This window comes from Euleptes europaea, unplaced genomic scaffold (assembly GCF_029931775.1).
Source record: "Euleptes europaea isolate rEulEur1 unplaced genomic scaffold, rEulEur1.hap1 H_5, whole genome shotgun sequence".
NCBI lineage: Eukaryota > Metazoa > Chordata > Lepidosauria > Squamata > Sphaerodactylidae > Euleptes > Euleptes europaea.
In genome coordinates, this window is record NW_026612053.1 from 68275 (window position 1) to 94005 (window position 25731).

Consider the following 25731-nt stretch of genomic DNA (forward strand, 5'->3'; position numbering starts at 1 on the left):
TTCCTGGAGAGAACGTGACTGTGGTTGTGAAATGGAATCCATCATCATGGGAGCGGGACTAGAAGAGCAAAAAGTGGGTCTGTGGAAAGCAGTTGGACAGGCAGTGTTTTGGAAGGGATCATATAGGAAACACTACTGCATAAACAATGAATTTCCACTACAGGAAGGCTGATGCAAGACAAGCATTAATCTTAAGAACAGCTGAACAATAAAATATACGAAAAAAGTTGTCACATTTCCTTCTTAATTTAGATCACTTTCAAGGAAGCAGGGAGCAAAAGGGCATATTTTTGGTTCAATCATTCCTGTCTCAGGTCAATGGGGGACTGGGTGAGCCACTCATTTTGGAATTTTAAGGACAGTTTCAATGTGATCTGTACAGCCCAACTCTGCCACCGCCTACAGAGAACTTCTCTCTAGTCCCTGGTGGCACTCACCGCTTGGTCCCCAGCATGGACCCACCACGGCCCAACCAGCCTGCCACATCATGCCAGCCCACTTCTCGGATCTATGAGAAGAAAAAAGTCAATTAGTTCCCCTTGTGATTTGCCCAGTTATCCCCAACTGGATTACACCACCATACCGCACCTTCTGCCAAACCCAGATGATGAAAACGCTATTTTGTAACGAAAGGTCACAGTGATACTTTGTTGCCCGACTATCAACCCCTCCTCCCCACCCCATATTCTAAGCTGAAATTCCAAAGCCTTCCTGATTGGTGCTAGTTCATTTATTTACTTCATTCATATGCCTCGGGGACCAAAAGTGGCTTACCGTATATACTCGAGTATAAGCAGAGTTTTTTAGCCATGATTTTTGGCTTAAAAAACTTACCTCGGCTTATACTCGGGTCAATACGATAATTCGCCTGCCGGGCCCTCTCCCAGCGCACTCCCGCCGGCCAGCTGATGGGCGGGCTGTCCCGCCTTCTAACCCCCACCCCACCCGATCGCACCTTCTGCGCGGCGGCGGTTTCTTCCTCACCCCACCCGATCGCGCCTTTTGCGCGATCGTTGCGCCTTCTACATGGCGGTGGCGGTTTCTTCACCCCCCACCCCGCCTTGTGCTGGGTGGCGGCGGTTTCTTCCCCCCCACCTCACCCGGGCCGGTCTTCCCACTTGCCAGCTGACCCTGCGGGGCCTCCTGCGCGCAGGGAGGGGCCGGCCACCACCGCCTGCCTGCGCGCCTGGAGCCCGGTCAGGTAAGCCTGCGGGGGGGGGGAGGGGTGCATTTCCCCCTCGGCTTATACGCGGGTGCCTAATTTTTCCCCATTTTTGGGGTGAAATTAGGCACCTCGGCTTATACCCGAGTATATACGGTACATCTTTCTCCACTCCTCCATTTTATCTTCACAACAAACCTGTGAGGCAAGTTCTGCTGATGGGTCTTGCTGGCGCAAGGTCAGCCAACGAGCTTCCGTGGCACAGTGGGGATTCAAACATGGGTCTCCCAGATCCTAGTCCATGACTCTAACTGATACCACACTGGTTCTCTCTCTGGCTGTTTACAGTATGAGCCACACTCATAAGGTTAGCTTGCACACGTTCTAGTTACAAAGAAAAGAGAACATGACTCCAGAGAGGAGGAAAGATCATCCCTCTGATCAGCAACTCACCTGTCCCTTACTCAAGCCTTCAAAGCCATCGTTCACCACATACGTTGTATGGCCCTGGCAAATCCCAATACGCACAGCAGACCGGACGGCTGCATTCATGCCTGCTGCTGGGGCTCCCACGTTGAGGATGGCCATGTTGAAATTGCTCTGTCCAGGAGGGAAAAGATAGGAAGAGGTCAGGCAAAGGATATAAAGGAATCATTGCAGAACAGATCTGAAACTCTCAGTGTTCTGGATGGAGCCCTTACGGGGAAATTCCGCAAAAGAGAAAGTGGTATAAGGGTAAGGGTCTGAAATACAGATGGGTACAATGCCCTGCTTTGCTTCAGAGAAGTCTTTTGAGGAGTACTAAGCAAGATGTAAGAAGCCAAGGCTAGCTGCAGGCTCCCTTCCCTCTTTCCCTTTCTTACACAGCCATCTCTGACAAAGGGCTGACCACATTCCAGCAGCGATTCACCAAATCTCTGTCCACACCAAATTGTCTCTTACTGTATAAAACAGAGTACTTCCATGACAGATGCAACCTGCATTAGCAGTTCAGAGCTCCTCAGAGTTTCGACTTCAGGCCCTTCCTTTTTTTTTTTTTTTAATAAATTTTTATATATTGTTTAAACAATAAATGCTTCCAACCTCCTGTGCCAAGCGTTTAGGGGATGACAAAACTGACTTCGTCCTTAAGACACAAAACAAATTATGACTGCTAGAATTTTCTGCGGGACCCAGATCAATGGCTTCTGCAGTCCTTTGTGTGACTCAAGCAGAAAAGGCCCCTTCCCAGAACACAGGGAAACTCTTTGCTGTTCTTCAAGTAAATATCAAACTTCTGATAGGAAAGTCTAGAAGGAGACAGTCTGAAATGGGAGGAGACAGCACTTTCCTTCACAATCAGCCTGAAAACCCTCGATTGGATATACAGCATGAAGACTGGTTACACTATGGTTCCACGTCAAAAAAAAGAGGCTTTATTTTCCTGCTCTTGTTTCCTGTCTGTTCCTGAACACCTAATACAAGTGCAGTTTTGCTCACATACTTTGAAGAAGAGTTGGTTTTTATATGATGACTTTTTCTACCACTTAAGGAAGAATCAAACCAGCTTACAATCACCTTCCCTTCCCCTCCCCACAACAGACACCCTGTGAGGTAGGAAGGGCTGAGAGAGCTCTGTGACTAGCCCAAGGTCACCCAGCTGGCTTCAGGTGTAGGAGTGGGGAAACCAACCCGGTTCACCAGATTAGAGTCTGCCTCTCATGTGGAGGTGTGGGGAATCAAACCTGGTTCTCCAGATTAGAGTCCACCACTCCAAACCACTGCACCACACTGAAACAGGACAGTTTACATTACACATCTCCTGGACCTGCTTTCCAAATTGCTTTGTAGGTTTTTCTTCATTTTTGTGCACATGCACTGAATTTAAAATGGATTTACTCATGCTCGCTTTGTGTGGAGACACATCCTTACCACATCCTTCCTTGACAAAACAAGGAAACATGGCCATAAAAGACTGCCCTTCCCCTTGAATCCTTGTCTCCTCACCTTTTCCTGATCTGGTTTCTGGTGGGCAAGTAGCTTGTAAATGTTCCAGTTGTTTTCAAAGCTCCTGTAAAACAAAACCAGTTATGTTGCCTCTTCTTTACTCTTGGCATCCCATAGTCCATACCCTCTCCTCACTCTAGTCTGAGATGAAGTGCTCCATTTATTTCTTAATGCTGGACTTCAGAGAGACCCAGTGATGCAGACGTCGACATGACATGTAAAAACCCCATCTTTTCTAGCACAGATGGACAGACTAAAATGCAATACCTATTGAGATCTCTAATCAGCTTTTTCCTGAAAGCCAGAAGCGCTGACTTAGGGGGGAAAGCTCCATGTATTTCAGTTAAGGCAAACAGACTTTCCAGCAGGAATCTTATTTATTTAAAAGATTTCTATGCTGCCTCACCAGAGTCCTACTTGAGGAGGGTTACAACTAAAATAGTAAGTCAACAACATAAAACCAACAAGCCATGTGGGAGAAGCCTCAAGCCTTTTACTGTGCATTTGTTTAAACTAAGGCTGCAGCCACACATCACAGGATGTTGAACTCCTGTTTGATGAAGGTTCTTTCTCAGAAAAGCAGGGATAGCATTAAGACATGATAGTACAAGTCCAATACAACGGCATGTTGCTAATTTTAGGAGATGTACCAATACTACTTAGCATTTGTATAGTGCATTCCAGTGTTCAAAGTGCTTCACAACCATTATATGATGGTACCACCCTGTACGACAAACAAGTATCATTGTCCCCATATTGTAGACACAGGCTGAGAGTGCCTTGCCTAATTCCACTTAGTGAGTTAATGGCAGATATGGAATCTGAACTGGGTATGTCCTGACTCTTAGGCACGATAGGACACCATTTCTAAGAGAATATTCTTCAGGCCAGGCTGGGCCACATCAGCTTTAAGAGTATACTTTCAGAGTATATGAAGACTTGCATAGCTAGAAGATACTTTCTCCAGAATGGTTAGCACCAGTGGTTTAAAACAGAAAGAAAACTGAGTGCTCACAATCTGGAGCATTCGTGAGATTCATGATCAATGAATGAACAATATCAGGCAATATATCTGATCATGTTTAAATAAGCCCATGTTTTTTCTGGGTGCTCAGGAGTGCCCAGCAACAGAGGAAAGGCCTGATGGGTGCAGTCAGGAAGGAGCACGAAAGAACAATAGCTGTCATGCTGACATTTTAGATCACAATAAACAGGGCTGGCCAGCAGAAGGTGCAAGTCAGCACAGAGCCACCAACATCCAGAGCCTTCCTCCAGCTATACGTGATGCCCGTTGAAAAGAACACGCTGAATGCTCCTATGTCAGGGCTTTTCCATGGGCACTAAATAAAAGCAGGTGGTTCTACAGTGTTAGCATCTAAAATACAAAGCAATTACTGAATCATTCCATGTTTCATATCAAAAGCTAGTAATGTCTAGCTACCCAAATTAGCCTGGGAAATTAGCAAATGCTAAGAAAAAAGCATTAAAGAAACAAGTAGCAAGTTGTTAGTGTCCCAGCTAATGAGTCCTTCACAGGAAAGATGGGCTAAATATTACTTAAATGAATAAATGTCAAAGGCTTGCTACAAGCATAGGGGCGGCTTTTGCTTTCATGATTAAAAAAAAGAGCCAAAGGGCTCATGATACAAACAGATGACATAAATACAATTTCCTTTGGGATTACAGGCTGGCCCCTTACCTCCCTCTGAGCTGGATTGCTTCCTCAAACCTTTTTTCATCCATTGCTTTCTGGACATCTTTGGTCTGTAAGAAGAAGGTTATGGGTCAGGTTCTTACACAGAGAAACCAGAATAAAAATCTAATAAGAACTAAGGGGCAGTGACTTGAATTAATCTTCAGCTGCATTGCTATTCAGCCCCATCCCCCCTGCCTAAGGCCAGTAAAAACAACATCTACCACTGTAGACTGGTGGTGGGGGGGAAATAACAGAAGAGGGGAGAGGGAAAGCTCATGGATTGCAAAGGCCCCCAGGAAGAGATATTCTGCTTTCACTTCATGATATTCTTCCTCTCAGCAGATGCAGGTGTGAGCCAAAGAAAAGAAGCTCCCTCTCCCTCCCCTAACCCAGCACAGCCCAGGCAGTCCTTTTGTGCAAGCCAGACTTCTAGCTGAGTAGCATTAGCTCATCCCTTCCATTCAGGGCCTTTGGAAACCATGGCTCAAAATCCCACACCCACAGCCCCCTAATTATGAAGTTATAATAAATTACACAGATGATGAATATCAGCATGCTTTCTGTACAGCTGATTAGGGTACATTTGGGAAGTTCTGATGAGTAACAATTTAATTCAATTGAGTTGTGTCAAGAACCAGGAGAGAATGACTAGAATACATGAAGAAACTGTACAGGCAAAAGAATTCACCTACAGGGAAAAAAGTGATATGAACTGGGCACAGTGGGGAGAGGCTGAAGTGATCAAATTACACTGTGCTCCCTTTACAATTTATGTTCTATGCTTCCACCTAAAGCTAAGAACATGTTCCCGAGTTCCCCTCTGCAATCAGCTAGAGTGGTGGATTAATGGTGGGTCCTAATTTCCACCAATGGAAGAAGTTTGCAGCAGCCCCTTGTGTGCCCCAAAAAGCTGAGGCAGAGGACCGGGGAATTTTCCATGACAAAATGCCATGCAGCAATGATAGAGTGGGGGTGGGACGGGGCATCTGCAGTAACACGGTGAGCCTAACTCCACCTGTTCAAAAGCAGGGGTGATTTTGCCCAATTCCCCCTCCTCACTGCAGCTCCACACTTCCACAGCTGCCAAGGGAATACCAGTTTCATTGTTTATTAGCACCACCCTGTGTCAATCTCCCTGCCTCACCAATTCACATAAAACAGAGTCTTTAAAGCAATGTCTCAACCCTCCACCGTAAGCACACATGGGCTTCTATGGCACACTCACCACTTGCACACATTCCATTAGGGGCAGACGAACCGACTGGTTCCCAGAGAGGCTCACCACGCAGGCTGGAGTGTCTGGTGTTGCTTCCAGTAGTGCCATCACAGCTTCCATGCCCATTTTGCTGCTCTGGGAGGCACACAATGCATTTCAAGTAAGGGAGCTGGCTCACTATTGGGAGAATTCAGCACTGCCTAGCTTGTGGCCAGGGTAAAAAGGAAACATACCATGTGCTACATATCACTTGCAAATTTGGGCTGTGTGCTACAATTATGTAGCATGGTATCCCTTTGGTGCTAGATGAGCCTTGCTGCTCCAAGCAATGTAAATCACACTTCGTGTCCTTTAAAGTGTATAAACCACTGAGAAACCAGGGATTATCGTGGCGTTAACACGAGTCTGTAGTCTGCACTTCACTACTTCATGGATAGCATACAGCTTGCAGAACATCTAATCCTGCAAACATCATAAAGAAACACTTTTCAAATAAGTGACACTTGGAAAAGTTCTGCCTTGGAGACAAAAACTTCCAGAAACAGGAGTATAAAGAAGGGTGGTGGTACCGCAAGCCCTGAAAACCAGAACTCCATCCAAACATTCACATATTGGGTTGGATATATAGTATCCATTCCCATTGCAGATCCCTTTCGTGTTGTTCTTCAGGGTCCCCTACCCCACCAGGAGCTCCACTGAGAGCCAATGTGCTGGTAGTAGTTAGAGTGTCAGACTATTACCGACACCCGTATTTAATGCCAATGGTTGGTTCTGGAGACCAATATATCATGGCCAACATATCCTTGAGGCCATCACAGAGACTTGAGGAATGCATGAGGATGTCAACTAGTGATGGAAATACCAATATCTAAAGGAGCACGAAGGCTATAAAATTTTATGAATTCCCTTGGGATCAGTAAGAAAATGAATGATAATAGAATACAATTCAGACCCATTTCCCACAACTGCTGACTCTTAAGACCTGCCTAAAATAATGGTCCCAGGTGATCTGCCACTTCTGGTCTCCATTATCCAAATCAGCAGGTGATGCAGTAGCCAGGTCATTGTGGCAGACCGCAGGAGTCCCTCTCTGAGCTCAGGGAGTCACTTATGCCCACGGGGAAGGGGGGGTTGTATACACCCGTGTGCAGGAAGGAGGCAATGATGCACTGAGGAAATTCCAGTGAAGTGGGAATGGCTGAGGTGTAACACAGATTCTCCCCTTTTCAGCCCAGGCCTCAACTAAGATGCAAGCAGGACCCTGGAGGTCTGAATGGAACTCTGCTAAGAATCTGTTAGCTGCTAACCAGGCAGGACTGGTCTGGAGGGAAGGCCTCTGCCTTAGGTACCATTTTAAGCTGGCACTGTTTGTAACCAAGAGGCACCACCATCCCAAAAGTGAAGCTCATCCCACCTCACCACCACTCAAGACATGCAAGAAAAGACATGCTTATTGTTCCAATAGGACTAGTCAAATTACTCCAGTGTTACACAAAGCCTGAGAGAAACCACAGCACACCTCTGGATTTCACACCAGATTTCCTCTCTGTTTGTCCCTGGCCAGGCTGGGAATAAGCAGGGCAAAAACTATGTCTGGTGTGCAAAACACCCTTAGCCATCAAGTATGATAACCTATGGACATGCAAAAGATGCACCTGCATGGAAATTTTAAAACAGGTGAGCTTCTAATGTGTGGGTGACATCTGCAGACCAACAGACCAGCAACAGTTGTGTGTGTGTGTGTGTGTGTGTGTGTGTGTGTGTGTGTGTGTGTGTGTGTGTGTGAAGTGCTGTCAAGTCACTTCTGACTTATGGCGGCCCTATGAATTAATGCCCTCCAAAATGTTTACCTATCTTTACCTCCTATATTTCCACCCATACAACACTGCATACAGGTGCTTTTGCAGGAGACCTGTAGGCTGTGCATGCGGCATGCTTTCAGCCTGTAAAAATAAAAGGGACCTGCTTTTTTAAGGCACCCAGCTCTGATCCCCCTTTCCCACAGTCCCACTTTCCCACAACAGTCTGCTGTGTGGACACCTTTCAAAATGCCCACGTGGCATGCAGAAGGTCCCAGGTTCAATCCCCGGCATCTCCAGTATAAAGGACCAAGCAGTAGGTAATGTGAAAGACCTCTACTTGACCCGCTGGACAGCTGCTGCCAATCTTAGTAGACATTACTGATCTTGAGGGAACCAATGATCTGATTCAGTATAGGGCAGCTTCATAGGTGTTCATGTACAGAAAAAACAAACCACCTACCAGAACTCGATCAAATGCTGATGGGGTCCCACCACGCTGCACGTGGCCCAGCACAGTCACACGTGTGTCAAAGCCAAGGCGCTTCACAACCAGCTAATCAGAAAGAGGAACAACAACAAAAAGTATTGTCAAAGGCTTTCACGGTCAGAGTTCATTGGTTCTTGTAGGTTATCCGGGCTGTGTAACCGTGGTCTTGGAATTTTCTTTCCTGACGTTTCGCCAGCAACTGTGGCAGGCATCTTCAGAGTAGTAACACTGAGGGACACTGTCAAGGGTGTAGGAAGAGTAATATATAGTCAGAAAGGGGTTGGGTTTGAGCTGAGTATTGTCCTGCAAAAGTAATGTGCTAATCATTGTCCTGTAAGTATCAAGATAATGTGCTAATGATGGTATGGTATGTTAATATGGAACCATTGTATCCTGAAGTGATCTGTTAATGTGTGTAATCAGCACAACTTTAACAGAAAAGAGGAGAGTTTAATAATGAATAAGGCTTGGCTTCCTGTTCTAAAAAACCTCCAGACTAACAAAGACAACATTCAACAATAGCCATGCAGATTAGCTTTGGATTACACACATTAACAGATCACTTCAGGATACAATGGTTCCATATTAACATACCATACCATCATTAGCACATTATCTTGATACTTACAGGACAATGATTAGCACATTACTTTTGCAGGACAATACTCAGCTCAAACCCAACCCCTTTCTGACTATATATTACTCTTCCTACACCCTTGACACTGAGAGACACTGTCCTTCAGTGTTACTACTCTGAAGATGCCTGCCACAGCTGCTGGCGAAACGTCAGGAAAGAAAATTCCAAGACCACGGTTACACAGCCCGGATAACCTACAAGAACCAACAAAAAAAAGCTTCATTTTACACATGGACATGCATGTGTAATGCCCCCCACAATCAGATTACCTTTCCCATGATAAAGTGAGAAAAGCATCACACGCCCAAGTATCTATATTAAAAGGTGACAATAGCCACTTTCAGTATCCCCCAATATTTTTATAATTTGGATACTCCTTCCCTTCGGAGAGCATTTTCTCTTGCCAGGGTTAATGCCTTCCCATCTCGAATTTTGTACGGAAGGTTTCACCAAATTCCAATTCAGGATCAAATTTGCCCATGTGACTCTAACTCCCTGGAAACGCTTGATCACATATTACTTGACTGCTCTTTATATGTATCACCATGTGAGAAATGGTTAGGAAATAGGCTACATGCCAAGTCTCACTTGCCTAATAAAATAAAATGCCAATTCTTAATGAATGATGTAACTCCAGAGATCACTGTGGATGTAGCCAAGTTTTTGGTTGAAGTGATGAAAATCCAAAACCTTAAAATCTTTGATACTTATGGTTCTCAGCTTTGATCTTATCGTACCGATTTTAAGATGTATGCTTTCTGTTTGTGATATTTGTCATAATGTCTATGCCATTAATGGTTTATGGAATGGAAATGGAATAGCCACTTTCAACCCTGGGTTAAACCAAAGTCTGAAGAAAGGCAAGTGGAAAAGTGGCAAGCTTCACAGGAAAGCCTGCTGTGATTGTTTTCAAAGATCTGTGCATCACTAAGCACTCTTGTCATTCCGGCTCCCTCCCACTGATTGTATCACTTACATCCTTTACGTAATTAGAGGTGATAGGTTTCCCATTCCAGTCAATGGCACCCTCAGCAATGATGATAATATTTAGTCGGGATCCTCTGCTCCGTGCCTGTCCAAATAAGAGTACGGATGCCAGTGAGTGATGCTCACATCAGGCAGGTGAGAAGAGGTTGCACTGCGTAGAGTTCTCTTGCAATCTTAACATTGATGCTCTGAGCTTGGCCTCCTGCGCCTTCTCTCTGCTCTCCTCTGCAGGAACTTCTCAATGGAAGCAAAAACATGCCTGAACCCCACTGGGTACCCTCTACGACTGTGACATCCAGTTCTCTCAGAGGTCTTGCCACACATTCATGTCTGTTGGATAGCTTTCATTACCTGGCCCCATCGGCATTTATGCTCTGCAGAAGTTACACAAAATGAATGTTTTGGAGAAGAGCAGTAGCAGAACAGATACTTCTTCTAAAAGGGAATGTACCCTCTGAAACTAGCTTTGGGTTGGTGCACAGTACAGGAAGAGGGAAAAGTCTTCCTCCTAGGTAAGTAACTGCAATGGAGGCTTTTAGCCAGACGTCTCCTTGCAGAAGAGACTAAAGCTGAACTCTCTCACTACTTTTTCTTAGCACGTTTGTAAAAAGATGGCATAATTCATTTTGACCATGCGAGCTCACCTCACCAAGCCTCTCACACATGGAATCCTCCCAGCCATCCTCAGGAGGTGATTCAGGGATGAAAAGCCAGTCGGCACCAGAAGCCAAAGCTGAAACTAATGCAAGGTACCTGGAAAGGCAGACGAGGATGAGCGTGTAAATGGCAGCCCAGGGAATCAATTGAGGTGAAGGAATTTACTCCAAGGAGCCAAAGTTGCTCAGGACTCCTGGAAGTGGGGGAGCAGCTCATACTGCACACACCTATCTGTCTGTGTGTAATCCCCTACCTGAAAAATTACTAACCTCCCTTAACTTAACCAACCAGACCAAATAGAGCTCTTTTCTTACCCACAGTGCCTGCCCATCACCTCCAACACAAAGGTTCTCTGGTGGCTGCAAAGGAAAGAAACAGAGCGTAAGGGCAGTTTCAGAGGGTAGCTGTGTTGGTCTGTGGTAGAACAGTTAGATTCAAGTCCAGTAGTGCCTTAGAGACCAACAAGATTTTCAGGGTATAAGCTTTCCAGAGTCAAAGCTCCCTTCATCTGGTATCTTGTTGGTCTCTAAGGTGCTACTGGACTCAAATCAGAGAGTAAGGGCGTATCCAGTTGACCATTCAACTGCATTTTCCTATGAACGCAATACTCACCCACACATTGCCCAGGCAGCAGCAGAGAGAATGTGGGAATACTGCCTTGCAAGGGGATGCAGCTGTGCTGCTTGTTCCCCCTTGCTTCTGAAAAAATTTAAGACAGTCCACTCATGCCCATGGAGGGGCACACAGCTACTAGGGGAAAGGGTAGGAGTTGCCTACAGTGATGGTGGCCTAGCTCAGGCAACCCAGTGGGCTTTGGAGACACATAGCCAAGAAGAAAAGTCAACAGGGTCCTGCTTATGATGTTTGGGGGCAAATAAATAACACAAACAAATAAATAAAACATTGATACCTTAAGTAGGACAGCATTCTGCTGACAAAGATTTGTGTGTATGTGTGTGTGTGTCTCACCAATCTATTACTGTGCAAGTGCTTAAAGAAATATGATATTTAAGCAATACTGTGGATGAAGCCATCAGGATTGCCTGCAACAAATCAGTAGCTTTAACAGTGGGGGAAAATTGCTTGGACAGAAAACAATAGGCCCAGGGAAACCACTTAATCATGCCTAGCCATGCTTGGGAACAATGCTGTTGCGCTATAGGTAGGGATCATTCTAAGCTAGTCTAAGACATGGTGCAACCTTGTGATAATGAGGAAAGAAAAGACAAGAAATCACAGGCTCACCTCTGGGCAGTAGTAGTGATAGCGTCAATCACCTCCATGATACGGTGCAGTGCAGAGTCAGTGCCAATGGTCATATCTGTGCCACAGAAGTCATTGTCAATGGAACCCACCAGACCCACAATGTTTAAATGACAATATGTCTTAGCCACCTCATCAGTGATGTTCCCTAAGAGAAAGAGAGAGAGAGAGAGAGAGAGAGAGAGAGAAAACAAATAAATCAATGCATATGAACAAAAGGTTATTCATGGTTGTGTGTCCAGGAGTATGACAGCTTAGGATATGGATTTACTCTGTAGCAAGGAATGGGGGGAAATGGTTAAGTTGATTAATTACTCATTAATTAATTTGATTAACAGTCTTTTAAAAATGCAAATTCTAATCTTATTCTGTTTTCAATTTGATTTGTAATAATTTATTGATTATAAATAATTTTGTTCTTTATGACAGTTGGTAGAATGATGTGTTTAATTCTCTTAAAAATTCACAAAAGAATTAAAAAGGCAAGGATAGGGGATTAGGGTTTACAAAATGTAATCTTTATTTATGGATCTTGAAAGCTTTCAAAACCCCAGCACAACTGAGCAACACAATAAAATCATTAAAATGGCAGAAATAAAAATGATCAACATTTTAAAAAGACGTTACTAACCACATAGTCACGTGATGAAGTAAACTAGGTCCCTGCTTTAAAAAATATGAAGAAAACATACAAAGTACATACAAACATTGACTGAACTGGGTGTTCACTTGCCATATAAGGTCTCCATGGGAGTACACACCTAGACGTATTTTTTTAACGTTATAAACATCAATAATGCCATCCCCCAGTCATAATACTTGCACCATTTTGTGAAGACTTTAAAAAGTGTTTTTGTTTCCTTCAATAATTTGAAAGCAGTGCACAACTGGAGGAAGGTTTGTCTCCAGGGAAAGAGAGTTTCAACAATTACATAAGTGGTGACTGTCATAGAACTACACCTGTTGACCAACGCTGACATCAACACACCACAACTGTCCCCTGGTCTGTTGTAGCAGTTTCAGTGCAGTCACTAGCATGTTGATTGTTGGACGTTTGGGTGGTTTATTATTGTCTTGCAGGGAAACCTTCACTTATTACAAAATGTCTGATGAATGTAATATTTCAGGGCAGCTGGGAGCTAGTAGATATGGAGGTGGGATGTATCAAAGAAGGCCAGTATGTGGTAAGGGAGCTCACTGTCGTACCCTCCCAACCGTTGATGAGGCAGAGGACCCTATTTCCTCCACCTGTACACTAACACTATGTAGCCAGATCAGTAAGCACAAAACTGCACAACTGTATGAGTTGTTACAGGAAGAGGAAATTGACCTAGATTGCGTTACTGCGACATGGCTGGAAGAAAACAATGTGGTGTGTCTGTCCCAACTAACACCACTCGGTTATGCAGTCTTCCATCAACCACACACAGTTGGATGGGAGGAGGCATGGCCATTACCCTCCAAGAGTACTTCAGCTTCCACAGACTTCCTGCGCAAACCATCATTAGCATTGACTGTGTGCTCTTCACATTAGGGATTAAGGACAGATTAGGCATTCTGCTTGTTTGTCAACTGCCTAATTCTCCAGTGGGCACCTTGTCTGAATTGGCAGAGGTGATCTCAGATTTAGTGCTGGAGACACCCAGACCAGTTGTTCTGGGGAACGCCAGCATTCCCGCCAAGCATACCTCACCAGAGCCAGCCCAGGATTTTATAGCTTCTTTGTCTGCCTTGGGTCTCTCCCAAATCGTAACTGGCCAAGCACATGAATGAGGCATCACTTTGATCTGATCGTTTGCACTGAATCTTTGGGCAAAGGTTTGATTACAGGGCTGGAGATTCGCCCTGCATTACCTACTCAAAACCAAGGTCAACGTTGTTCCAACACCCTGCAGAAGAGGGCCCCTGGTTCAAATGGTCTGCCCATGGAGGCTCATTAATCCTAATGGATTCCAGAATACTTTAGGGGATTTTAGGATTTCAGACACATGCTCTGTTGAGATTGCCATAGAAGTGTGGAATTTGAAGCTCCTTGAAGCTATCAACAAGGTCACCCCTCGATCACCTCCCTCCCTTGGGACAAAACCCAGCCCCCTGGTTTACCACAGAGCTGGGTGATCTGGAGAGGGTTGGGAAATGTCTAGGTGCTGGTGGAGAACTTGTACTGAATCTGATAGATCATGTTATAGAGCTCACTGTCACTCCATGGGCTGCCCATCAGTTGACAAGCTCAATTTAAAGTATTGGCCATCACATACAAAAGCCCTTCACTGCCTTGTACTTTCATATCTGCAAAACCATCTCTCCCCCTATGCTCCAGAATGACAGATTTGCTCATCCCAGCAGGGCCTACTGCAGATGCCAACTTGCAAATGGGCAAAATCAGCAACTGCCCACACACATGCATTTTCTGTTGTGGCCCCCACCTTGTTGAATGGCCAGGGGTGGTTAGGAAAGCTCCCACTCTTCTGGCTTTCTGAAAACGATGCAAAATTGAATTATTCATGAGGGTTTTTCTATGTAGGCAATAGGGTAGCTCTGTACAAAAGGCATCATGAAGTTACTTGGATAAATTATTGGGGACTGTGGCCTGTACTATTGCTGGATCCTATTGTGTAATTTTGCATCATTTAATGTGTCATGTTAACACTTATACCTTATGTCTGTTCTGTTTTTAGACTTCTGGTGGGTTCTACAACTCAGATCCTATTCCATTGTTTATTGAATCAAATCTTGTTGATTGTATTGACTTGCTCTGTGTAATCTGCCTTGAGTTGAAGTGAGAAACAGACTATAAATAGTGTAAATAAATTTTAAAAATCATGTTATCCTGTGCATACTTAGCAAGATTTTTTTGAAAAGGGGTGAACTAGATAGTGGCTGTCCCCTTAGCCGACATGCATAGATATGACAGCATGGTATTCTCACTGAGAAGTCACTTGGAGGTGCTAGAGCACAATGGCTAAAACCTGCTGGTGTCACACTTTCAATGCTTGTGTGGAAAGGCTCTCAGCAATTTCAGCTACAGCAGATTCTACCCAATCAATACATAGATTTCCAGTGAAATCTGTACACATCCTGCCATGGATGGAGGGGAGAGAAGATCAATCCAAAGGTCACAGATGTATAATAAACAAGCTCTGCATTGGGAGCTCTTTGAAGCAAGCACCAGCCCTTCTGGAATTAGGCAGTGGATTGGTTCTGGTATCAGGATGCAAAGGAGTGTGTGTGTGTGTGTATGTGTGAAGTTCAAAACAGGGAGGAAAAGACTGGAAGGCATATCTTTGCCAGTGGTAACATCATGCTGAGCTTTTCCCTTCCTGGTCAGAAGTAAAAGCCCTCAAGGGTGAGCTGAAGGGTAAGAGCCAAAGGGCTCTTGTCTCTTTGGCTCATAGCCTGAGCCTTCAGATGAGCCAGTCACTGAAACCAGGATTGTCTCAAGACCTAGTTGGCTTTTTAGTTTGTGTATTGGTTCATTTCTCTCTCTCTCTCTCTCGAGACATTAATTAAAATCCAGAATTAAAACTCAGCCCTTCCTAAAAACATAAACTATTTACACAGACCACTGACAGCTTAAAACAACAGCTTCCAGGCTAATACAATGTTAAAAGAGCAACCCCTTAATTAAAAGCCTGGGAAAATAGAAACATTTTGGCCTGGCACCTACAAGAAAGCAAAATAGGCATCAGCCAAGTCTCAAGGAGAAGGCTGTTCCATAAGCAAGGTGCCACTTCTGAAAAAGCCCTGTCTCTGGTTGCCCCCTCCCTCATCTCTGAAGGTGGGGGCACAAAGAGCAGTCCTTCAGAATTACATAACAAACAAACATACCTTCACCGACTAGCTCCTCTAACAGACCACCCCACTCCGTGCGGAAGATGTTTGCACCAGTCAGACTGCCATCTCCGCCGATAACACACAAGTTGGTGATGCCATGCTGTACCAGATTGTAAGCAGCCTTGAGGCGGCCCTCCCGGGTGGTGAAAGCTTTGCAGCGGGCACTGCCAATGATGGTGCCACCCTGCAAACAAACAAACCGGATGAGAAAAGAAGCTCCAATTACAAACTTTATACTAAGTAGGCAGATCCACAGCTGAGCTCACAGGCCAAAACGTAGGACTGGGAGTTTCAATGGGAAAGCAACATGGGCACTTCTTACTGGGGGCTGCTGGAGAAGACAGAGCTTAGTAACCCCGGATTCAATTTTAAAAAAGTTGTTCCACTTTCTGGCCACAGCAGAACCATGCTGGGCAACTCCAGGAAGGGAGTGCAAGACTCTTAGTGCTGCAGCAGTTGAGCAGCAGGACTAGTATGTATGAGAGCAGTCACTAGCCCAAAACATGGGATTACACTGATAAACCAATAAGCAATCACTCGAAGGGTGCTTGACTTGTCAAGAAAGTAGCCTCTTTCTCCAGCAACCATGCTGCCAGCCCTGTGGCCTTCAGAGATTCTTTGCAGCAATCATTACGCAAGGTTTGAATTATATAGACCATTCTGCAAATCGCTAGTGCAAGATGCCCTTCCTGTTTCACTAGGCAGCTGGCCTCACTATCAGACCAAAACATCCTTTTGAAAGGGTCTTGAAGGTAGGGGGACACAGGCTGTCCATGGCTGCTGACCAGCAGAGTTTGACGCAGCCTGTCTTATCCCAGTACAGAGACATATTTTGGCTTACTCAAAGCCACACTCTTCTCTTAATGACCTGCTCCATTTGACACCTTGCAATGTTGATAAAGATGGTGGATTCTAGAAGGTGACAGAGAATATCCCTGTCCCACCTGGGAAGGAAAAGGATGACAGCCACGGGATTAGCAAAACGTATGTACGTTAGTAGAACTAAAACTCTGAACGGCTACTGAGAAGTGTCACTCTGGAGAAAGGAAGCAAGAGAGGCTGAGAAACACAAAGGTGATGGCTATGAGTCGCTTGTGTTACTGGCGATTCAAAGTGCAACAAAATGAGACACTCTGGGGAGGGAGAACAGGCTGTTAGCACATGTTAGCTGGGGACTGCCTGTCACAACCTGTTAAGAAGGTGCAAAGGTGCCCAGGAAACTGGCACGGCTGCTCTCCTTCCTCTTCTCTTTCTGTGCGTTCTAGGAAAGTCTATGTGGGCGGAAAGGACAAAGCCCTGCACGCAGAATGACAGCCTCACTCAAGCTCATCTCTGTGAGAAGCAGCAGCTGTCCAACAGCACACAGGCAAGAAGGGAGAGAGGCAGGAAGGGGCACTCCTACTGGGCCATGCAGTGCCAAACTGTTACCTGAGGGAAAGGAGACACAGCAGTCAAATTGGGCAAGGCTCTAAGAAGTAAGGGGTAAAACACAAAGACACTTGTGAATAGGCTGCACGGAATAAACTGAATTCAGACATGTTTCCTCATAATGAGATCTATCTATGGGGTGACTCCAGCTTGAATAGTGCACAGACTCTCATTACCTCTGATGGACTGCAACTATAATAATTGTGGCCTTTGTTCCTCACCAGAATACAATTGGTGCAGCTGTAGTCAGTCAGAGACTAACAGTCAACCCACAATGCTTAGCAAGGACCCTAGACCCTTCTACTTGTCAGATCCTATGGGGGACTAGCAGTGACACTACAGTAGTGACATTGATTCACGTGACCTGCAAGAATGGGTGGGTGGGAAGACAGCTGGTGTGAATTTGCCTTGTTTAAACATTCATGCCAGCTCTGATGCAAAGACTGACAAGGGCCCAAAGACCATCTTTGTAACAAAATGGTAGTTTTGAGAAAGCAAACTTTTTTACTTCTGCAGGATGCAAGGTTTCCATAAAAGCCTCTCCCTGTCTGCAAGACGGGCAGTGATTATTCTTGCCACTGCTGCAGAGCACCATTGTTTTATTACTATTGTTATTTTACCCATAACATGCTAGAGTGAGGGCAAGCAGTATTGTCTCATTCAGATTTGGCTTCACATAGCTAATTAGATTGAGGGCCATCTTTCCTGCACTCATTCTGGCACCTTGTGGGTTAAAGATAATGGCACCCTGCAGCAGTGGGGAGAGTGAGAGCTGCTGCTACATGAGGCAAACTGTAAGATGCCCCGCCTGGAGGGGTGCTGCCCCGGTAGTTGTAGTAGCTAGAGGAGGGGGTGGCAGTGGGGCTTCCTCAGCCTCAGACCATTCCGAGTGGGAATCGGAACTCGCTTCCCCCTCGGACGAAGCCAGCATAATGACCTGAGAGCACAGGCAATATGGTCAACACTGGCCTCTCTCCTCCCTGGCCTCAGCCGCACAGCCTCCTTTATACCCCTTCTGCCCAGCTCCGCCCCTACTTCCTCCCCGTGGTCCTGCCCCCCGAGCCCATATAAGGGTGAGAGAGGCTTGCATCAGCCTTCTCCCTCCTCCCAGCCACGTGGGTTCTGCCGTCCCCGGCCCCTCCCTGAGCGTGCTTGCCCGACAGCCAGCTGAGAGTCAGGCCTTTGAGGGAGCCGCGGGAGGTCGTCGCTGGCTAACCGGCCTCTTCCTGAGCCGCGGTTTGCTCCCTCCCTGCCAGCTGCCATGTGCGTCGTCTTCGGGGCGACGGCCCCCTCGGTCTGGGGAGACCCTGTGGGGAAAAGGTAGGGGTTGGGCGGCAGCTCCGGGCCATTCCTTGGAGCCTCCGCGGCGCTCCATTCCCCCCGACCCGGTGTTCGGTGGCGGGGTTGTCGCCATGGGCGGGGAGGAGGACGGTTGGGGTGGACCTTCCTCCTGGCGGCGTTGTTCCCCCTCGCCCCCCTTGGGCTTGGAAAGCCCCGAGGTGGTCCCGGGAGACCTGAGCTCGGGACACAAACATTTTGCCCCCATTCATGGCCCCCATTAACAAGGCAACCTTAAGCAGAGGTACATCCTTCTAAGTTTGTAGATGCCATTGGGATAAGAAGGGTGTAGCTCTGGTTAGGGCTGCAGGGAGAAGGAGTCTCTGTTTGTGAGCTACGAATAAAGCACCACAGGCGGGTGGAAGTCCAAAGTCAGTCTCTGACTTTTCCTGAAACAGAGAACTGAGAAGAAATCATAAATATAAGGGGAAAGGAGAAAGTTAAACATGCCAGAAAGTCAGGACAAACTCAAGAGCATCTTTTTGGAGGGTTTCCAGGCAGTATTACTGTAAATGGACAAAGAGATGTTACACCGAACACAGGGGATCTGGATTGAGGAGTACACCAAGCATGAAAATAGTTTCAGAGGGTAGTCATGTTAGCCTGCAGTAGAGGAGCTAGATTCAAATCCATTAGCATCTTAGAGACCAGCTAGATTTGGGGGGTATCGCTTTTGAGAGTCATAGCTCTGGCATCTGATGAAGGCACCTTTGACTCTCGAAAGCTTATCCTCCAAAAACCTTGTTGGTCTCTAAGGTGCTACTGGTCTCAACATTAACCAAGCATGAAAGAATCCTAAAGCAACTGATCTGGAGATTCAGAAAGTTTTCTCCTACTGGATCAATCAACCCTTCTTTGTGATTCCCCTAAGAAGAGAGCATAAGCTTTGACCAGAACACCAAGTACTAAGTATCCCATCCAATATGTTCCTCTCACAACTGGAGCCATAGCATGGAATTAACATGTGTTTTTCATGTAAACGATTCTCCCATTAAATCATCTCAGGTAGCAGAGCTGGAAAAGTCTTCTGCCTGAGACACTGGACCAATGCTGCCAGTCAAGATGGACAGCATTGGCAAGGTGGTTAAGAAGTCTGATTCAGTGGAGAGCAGCTCCATCTTACCAGCCAGGCTTCCTCTTGAACTCCAGCGAAAAAAGCATAATCACTGTACAAACATACCCTTCCTCTTCCTCCCAGAGCCTTCCTCCCTAATTCAAAAGGTAGCAAGAAGAATCCATGATGTGGACTGGCCAAAATCTTTCTCCCTGATGTCCTTTTTTTAATTTGCAGGGATTTTTTCTTATGTGGGGGGAAGCATTAAAAAATGTGACCCCTCCTCCACAATCTGAAGTGATAAGGTCAATTTTACCACCTCAAAATTCTACCACCCCATTTCCCAGGAGTGCATTTATACACAGCTAACAGGGCAGTACTGAAACAACATGATTCAGAAAGATGCTTTGGTAAAGGGATAGGTGCTGCAGACTACACTACAATGTTCAGTGCATAATGTCTGATGCTGTAAATGTGATCCTCCTACATAATTTCTGCATCACTGAATGTGTCATGTTAATGCTCACATTTTGTTTTAGCTCTGTTTCAGATTTCTGCAGTCCAAAACCCATTGCATTGTTTATTGGCTGTCCCATCCTGTGGATTGTTAATTACACTGTGTAATCTGCCTTGAGTATCAGTGAGAAAGGCGGCCTATAAATAATGTAAATAAATAAATAAAATCCCCTCACTGTACTTGCTGACCAGTCAGTCACATCTACCTTTATTTGAGAAAATGGAATCTTGAAAGACTGTGGCATATGTCACTAAAACTAACAAATCATCATCCAAAATAAAAAATGCCTTTCAAATCCAAACCACTCAGAAAATTAAGATGGTCAGAGCTTTCTATACCAGAACTTGGAGGCATAAATGGACTTAGAGAGAAAGCATGAGTCCTGTTCTGACAACAGATTCAACAGAGAGTTGGGAAGAGCCATTATCCAAACCTTACCAACTGAATGATGTTGGACACGCTCAGCCAGTTTGCCTGTTTGATATTCTCTCCTCCTTCCACCAGCCCTTCGTACCCCTGCAAAGAGAAAAGGCAGCAAGGTGAAGATCCCATCACACCAGGAAAGCCTGTTCCATTATAATTAATATCCTGCACAGGGAACATCACAAAATCCCTGCAAAATGCTCCTTGCCACCTGAAAAGTGATTATATACAACAGGGTTAGGAGACAGGCAGTGAGTAAAGCAAGAATCCCACTTTCCAGCACTGCCCTCTCTACCTCAGACCATCAGACACAACTTCTATGAATATAGGAAGTTGCCTTACACTGAGTCAGTTCAGTGGTCCACCTAACTCAGCTGCTGCCCATCAGAGTAGACAGTGCTATCTATGGCCTCCAGCAGATTAAGGTGGTTTTCCGCATCTGCTGCATGAGATCGCTTAACTTGAGCTGGCAAGGACTGAACCTTGGAGATTCAGAGTGTGAACTATGTGGCCTCCTAAAACCTTTTCCTTTCTGCATTCCCAGTATCTCCTTTTTCTGGATTTATCAAACAAAACAGGCAGTTTCCAGATATATAAAAATACCCCTATTATAAAAACACAACATACATTACAAAGACAAATACCAGCACATCATAATGATGTCTGTACAACATGACGGTTGATGTTTACTGTTGATAAGAGGAGTTTTTACAATACCACAACAGGATTTCTTGAAAGTCTTGCTGAACTGGGAGAAGCTGATAAAGAAAATTATGCAGATGGAACAGATCAGCCATGCAATAACCCATTAGCTGTATCTGAACAATTTATATCAAAGGGTTTTGTTTCTGCTAGAGATGCCTGTAGGGCCATGTTTCCAATCAGAACAGGATTTACAGTAGATTCACAGTCTAAAGTTAGGAGACTAAAGGGATTTTCACCTGTTCAGCTCATCATTGCCATTTTAAATATTTGGTTCTAATTTGGTCACCATGCCCTCCCCTCTCCTTTCTCCTGCCCCGTAGCCCTCAGTAGAATCTGCTAGTAATGTCATGCTTTCAGTTGTATAAAGCAAACTGTTTCATCTGGGATTTCTCCTGAGTGTGTGATCACTGGTTGAACTGTTACACTCCAACAGCCAGTTTACTACATGACTATTTAGGCTATGATTGTTTCCGATACAGTTCCTAGTCCTAATGGCTTATGAGAAAAGTGTTTTTAAAAAATTACAGCCAGGAACCTGATGGCCCACTTGGTTCATATGCATGTCGTATCCCGCCCCCCTGGCATATCTATTCTAGAAGTAGTTCCCAGAATTCCCAAGCTGTTCTCTAACCTCCACCCTCAATTTGCAAAGAAGTCTATTAAATCTGCTTCCAGTAAATTTGTAGAATTTTGAATTCTAGATTGTGGATTTCCCCCCATTTATTTATTAACTTTATTTATACCCTGCCTCTCCCCAAAAGGAATCCAAAGCGGCTTACACCGATCCCCTCTCCTCCATTTTATCCTCACAACCACCCTCTTAGGTAGATTAGACAGAAAGTGTGTGACTGACACAAGGTCAACTAACAAGCTTCAAGCTACCATGGCTTGGTTCAGAACTGGGTCTCCCAGATCATAGTCTGATACTCTAACCACTGTACTACGCTGCCTCTCAATTTCACATCCTTGTTGTGGCAGTTTCTAAGTAAAGACCTCCAAGAGAACAGCTGGATGCTTTATCACCATCACAATAAGGTCTAGGCCTGGTTCCGACTATACTCTCCCTACGTGAGATTGCACCTTCTCTACCCATTCACCTGGTATACACCACCCACCTGTAACACCATCACATTCCATGCATGGGCATAAGGTCTGAATAGGGCATATGTGTATAAAACACAACATGGGCAAACTCACATTGCAATGTACCACCTCAATGTACCACCAAAAATCCAGGAATCAAGCCTGTGATTTGGTTAATGTATACTGAATTTTATGCAGATATCTAACTAGAGGCATTATTGGCAGGGCTGTAGTGAAGCAGGAAGGTGAAATCCCCTTCTCTGGCTATATGTAAACAGAAGGTAGGGTACAGTAGGATCCAAATCAGGCTCCGGTTTAAGTTTTACCACTCTCAAAGGTCTCCCTGGGGTAGTACAATAGTTTTCAAGACACACTATACCAATAATCAATATTTCTAGAACAAAAGCATTTCAAAGGAGGAAAAAAAATTCAACCTCATAGATCAGGAATACTTTCGCTCCAACATATAGCCCCATGCGAGTCACAGCTCGGACAGCAGCATTCATACCTGGAAAGATGGAGCACAAGGTAAAACAGTGGCCACAGCCTGAACCAACCTGGTACAAGACCCCTGAATTTTACCAGGACAATAACTGAAGTTAGCTTTGCTATTGTATAACTTTCATTTACAAAGTGACACTGAGCAAATATTCTCTAGTGAACTGTTTTTTAGGCTTCCACCCCCCACCCCACCGCAAAAGCTTATACCCAACATTAGATGGTAGAAAAGATAAACCAAAGCATGGCATTAGGGGCATTAAATGCCAGCAGTGTCAAAACTCGAGAGGCTTACACATAGCAATTAAGACAAGAAAACAAGCATAAGGGGATAAGAACGAAAGCAATGTGCATGAACCCCCAGGAAAACAACTCTGCACGTTAGGAAATGGGAGTAAAATCAAGCCACACAAAACTCTTAGGACTGGTGTTTGGATCCTGAGACATGTGAAAGCAGGATAGGACAACCCCATCTAGTCCAGTTCTGGGGATCCTATGATTAGAAAGAAAATAATAATGTCCAAAAAGCTTTGGCTGAGATGGAATGTGAAATAACACACCCATTAGGGACCCAGATGGATGCCTCAGATTTCATTAACGCTTGGTCCAAATTGGATGAACTCATGTTCAGAGGCAGTACTCCTCAAAGTAGCAGCTCAAATATGTACTGCTTGTTGCTGGAAGAGAGAAGGAAGGAAGGAAGGAAGGAAGGAAGGAAGGAAGGAAGGAAGGAAGGAAGGAAGGAAGGAAGGAAGGAAGGAAGGAAGGAAGGAAGGAAGGAAGGAAGGAAGGAAGGAAGGAAGGAAGGAAGGAAGGAAGGAAGGAAGGAAGGAAGGTCACTGTAGAAAAAAATATTTTATCCTTTTGTGGGGGAAACAGCTGACAGTTCTGGAGGAAGTGGCATTAATGCATTTAAATAACCTTTTTGCAAGGTTCATATTTATCACTGTGTTAACTTCAAAGGAGATGTATTGCAATTGTCCGCATTTATTGCACTACTTCACACTTGCTCAGCTTCTGCCTGCCAAGTCAAATGCAGCCCACCCCTGCCCAGAAAGGCTTTTCTGCCACCTGCCTAAAACTGCAAAAACATAGGGCTTCCAAGCACCTGGCAGGATACAATATACTGCTGGTTGGCCTCCTTTCCATTTGGTAGGTCACATGTTGTACATTCAGCTGTATGAGATGCAGGTGAGTTGGCTCAAAGCTGCTGAATTTAAAACTGAACCTTGTCTTAAAAGATTAGGTTGGAATCAAACCAGAGATGGGAAACTATTAATGAACTGAAATAGAAATCTGAAATGTTTACTTGTTTGGCTCCACTCATACCTCATGTCCTTAAATAAACCTCACGCCGCATTCTGCCATGCTGGCACATATGACAACACCGAAACAATGAAAATTGGTTTCACGAGTCATCATCCTGTCCCCTAAAAAGAACCTGAAACTTCCAACATTGTTTTCCCACTCTGAGTGCTATTTTCCCCCTGTCTAGATATGACAACAGAAGACTTATTAGAAGCCAGGAAACTTAAATTGACATTTCTCCCAATAGGGCCTCCTTCTTCCTTAGCAAAACAACATGACAAGAGTTTGGCAAGGTATTTTTTTTTTTTTACTTTGGCTCATTTGGTTGTATCTATCTCAAAGCCTCACAAATTCAAGAAAATTAATGGATCAGAGCTTACTTGCCCTGGACTGAGAAAGAGTGCTAGCAACAAGTTTTGAAGCGGGTCGTGCTGTTCAGATGACAGGCTCTTAGAATGTTTCACTTACTGAGAAGTGAAGGTATCTTATTCAGCCAATCATCGAATAAGCAGGACTCAACAACTTTACTTACTTTTTAAAAGCAAGTCTTTTTATTGAAATACTTCTAGTAAAATATGTATAAATGCAGATTATCAAGTCTTTAACACTTCTATAAAAACTCTTGTTAAAATACAATGTATGTATGTACAATGTATGAAGTAAAAGCAAGCAAGTCTTACATACTATTCAGTTTCAAAATCCAACTTATAAAATATAACAGTCAAATTATTCTGATTCAGTTCAAAGTATCTAATTCACAAAGTCTAGAGTAAAGTATTTAAACCATACACACCATTCAGCCTTTTCTGAGAGCCCTTTGGAAGGTTCTAAATCTCTAGCTGTACTGTGGCTGTATTTATACTGTTTCAAACTCATTAAGAGTGAAGGGAAATCTTTTATCCCCACTTTCAAACAACATTTTTATCTATCAAGAGGAATACCTTTTATTCCCTCTATCAGATATAATGAGCAGTGAAGTAATGTTTTAGTAGCAGCTGCTCAGCTCTCCATGACCATATATGGGCTTCCTTTCCTTTCAGTCTATTTTGCTTAAAGTATAAACACTCATTTCTGAGCTCCATGGTCACATTATATACATAATTTTTATACCATCCTCTTCGTTAGGACAATACGCATTAAATGAGACTACTTAGAAATCTGTAGCACAATATTTAACTGTATAATTCATAAAACACAATTATTGCTTACATTGTCACTTTGTGACCCTCTGTTAGTAACACATAGCCTTGAGCAAGATTACAGAAGGCAAGAAAGCATATTACTTGATAGGACTGCAGGAACCTTTAATGCCTTTAAGATATAAAAAGCACAGTTTAAGCTATTAATGCACTCTCAGTACATTAAGATATCTTGAGACCTTGAGAAGGGCAAAACTGTTCTGCCTTTGAGATTCTGACAGCTGGCAGCTGAGTCAGAAAAGGTGATTTTAGTTACATCTTACTGATAGATGGAAGGTGCTCTTCTTGTCCTTCAAGGACAACATCAGAGTGACATAGTTAGTTAGCTCTTGAAAGAGCTGACCTTGAGAGAATTCTGTCAGCCTGTTCTAAGGACATTTGCATTACACAGGCTTTTCATTATACAAACCTCTGCAGTGGCTCAGTTTGCATGATGTGTTCAAGGTCTATA

The 25731-nt window shown here is 44.5% G+C and overlaps 1 protein-coding gene across 1 annotated transcript in view; it reads right to left on the minus strand.

Moving 5' to 3' along the window:
* LOC130493035 (ATP-dependent 6-phosphofructokinase, liver type-like) overlaps positions 1–25731 on the minus strand; it is a 47352-nt gene that overhangs the window by 10716 nt on the left and 10905 nt on the right. Inside the window, exons 2-14 of the mRNA XM_056866809.1 lie at positions 22710–22783; positions 20503–20580; positions 15722–15911; positions 11876–12041; positions 10945–10989; positions 10618–10726; positions 9963–10058; positions 8323–8415; positions 6070–6195; positions 4848–4912; positions 3149–3212; positions 1616–1762; positions 438–508 (exon numbers count right to left, since the gene is read on the minus strand). Of these exons, the coding sequence (XP_056722787.1) occupies positions 438–508; positions 1616–1762; positions 3149–3212; positions 4848–4912; positions 6070–6195; positions 8323–8415; positions 9963–10058; positions 10618–10726; positions 10945–10989; positions 11876–12041; positions 15722–15911; positions 20503–20580; positions 22710–22783 (1324 nt within the window). The remainder of the gene's footprint in view (positions 1–437; positions 509–1615; positions 1763–3148; positions 3213–4847; positions 4913–6069; positions 6196–8322; positions 8416–9962; positions 10059–10617; positions 10727–10944; positions 10990–11875; positions 12042–15721; positions 15912–20502; positions 20581–22709; positions 22784–25731) is intronic.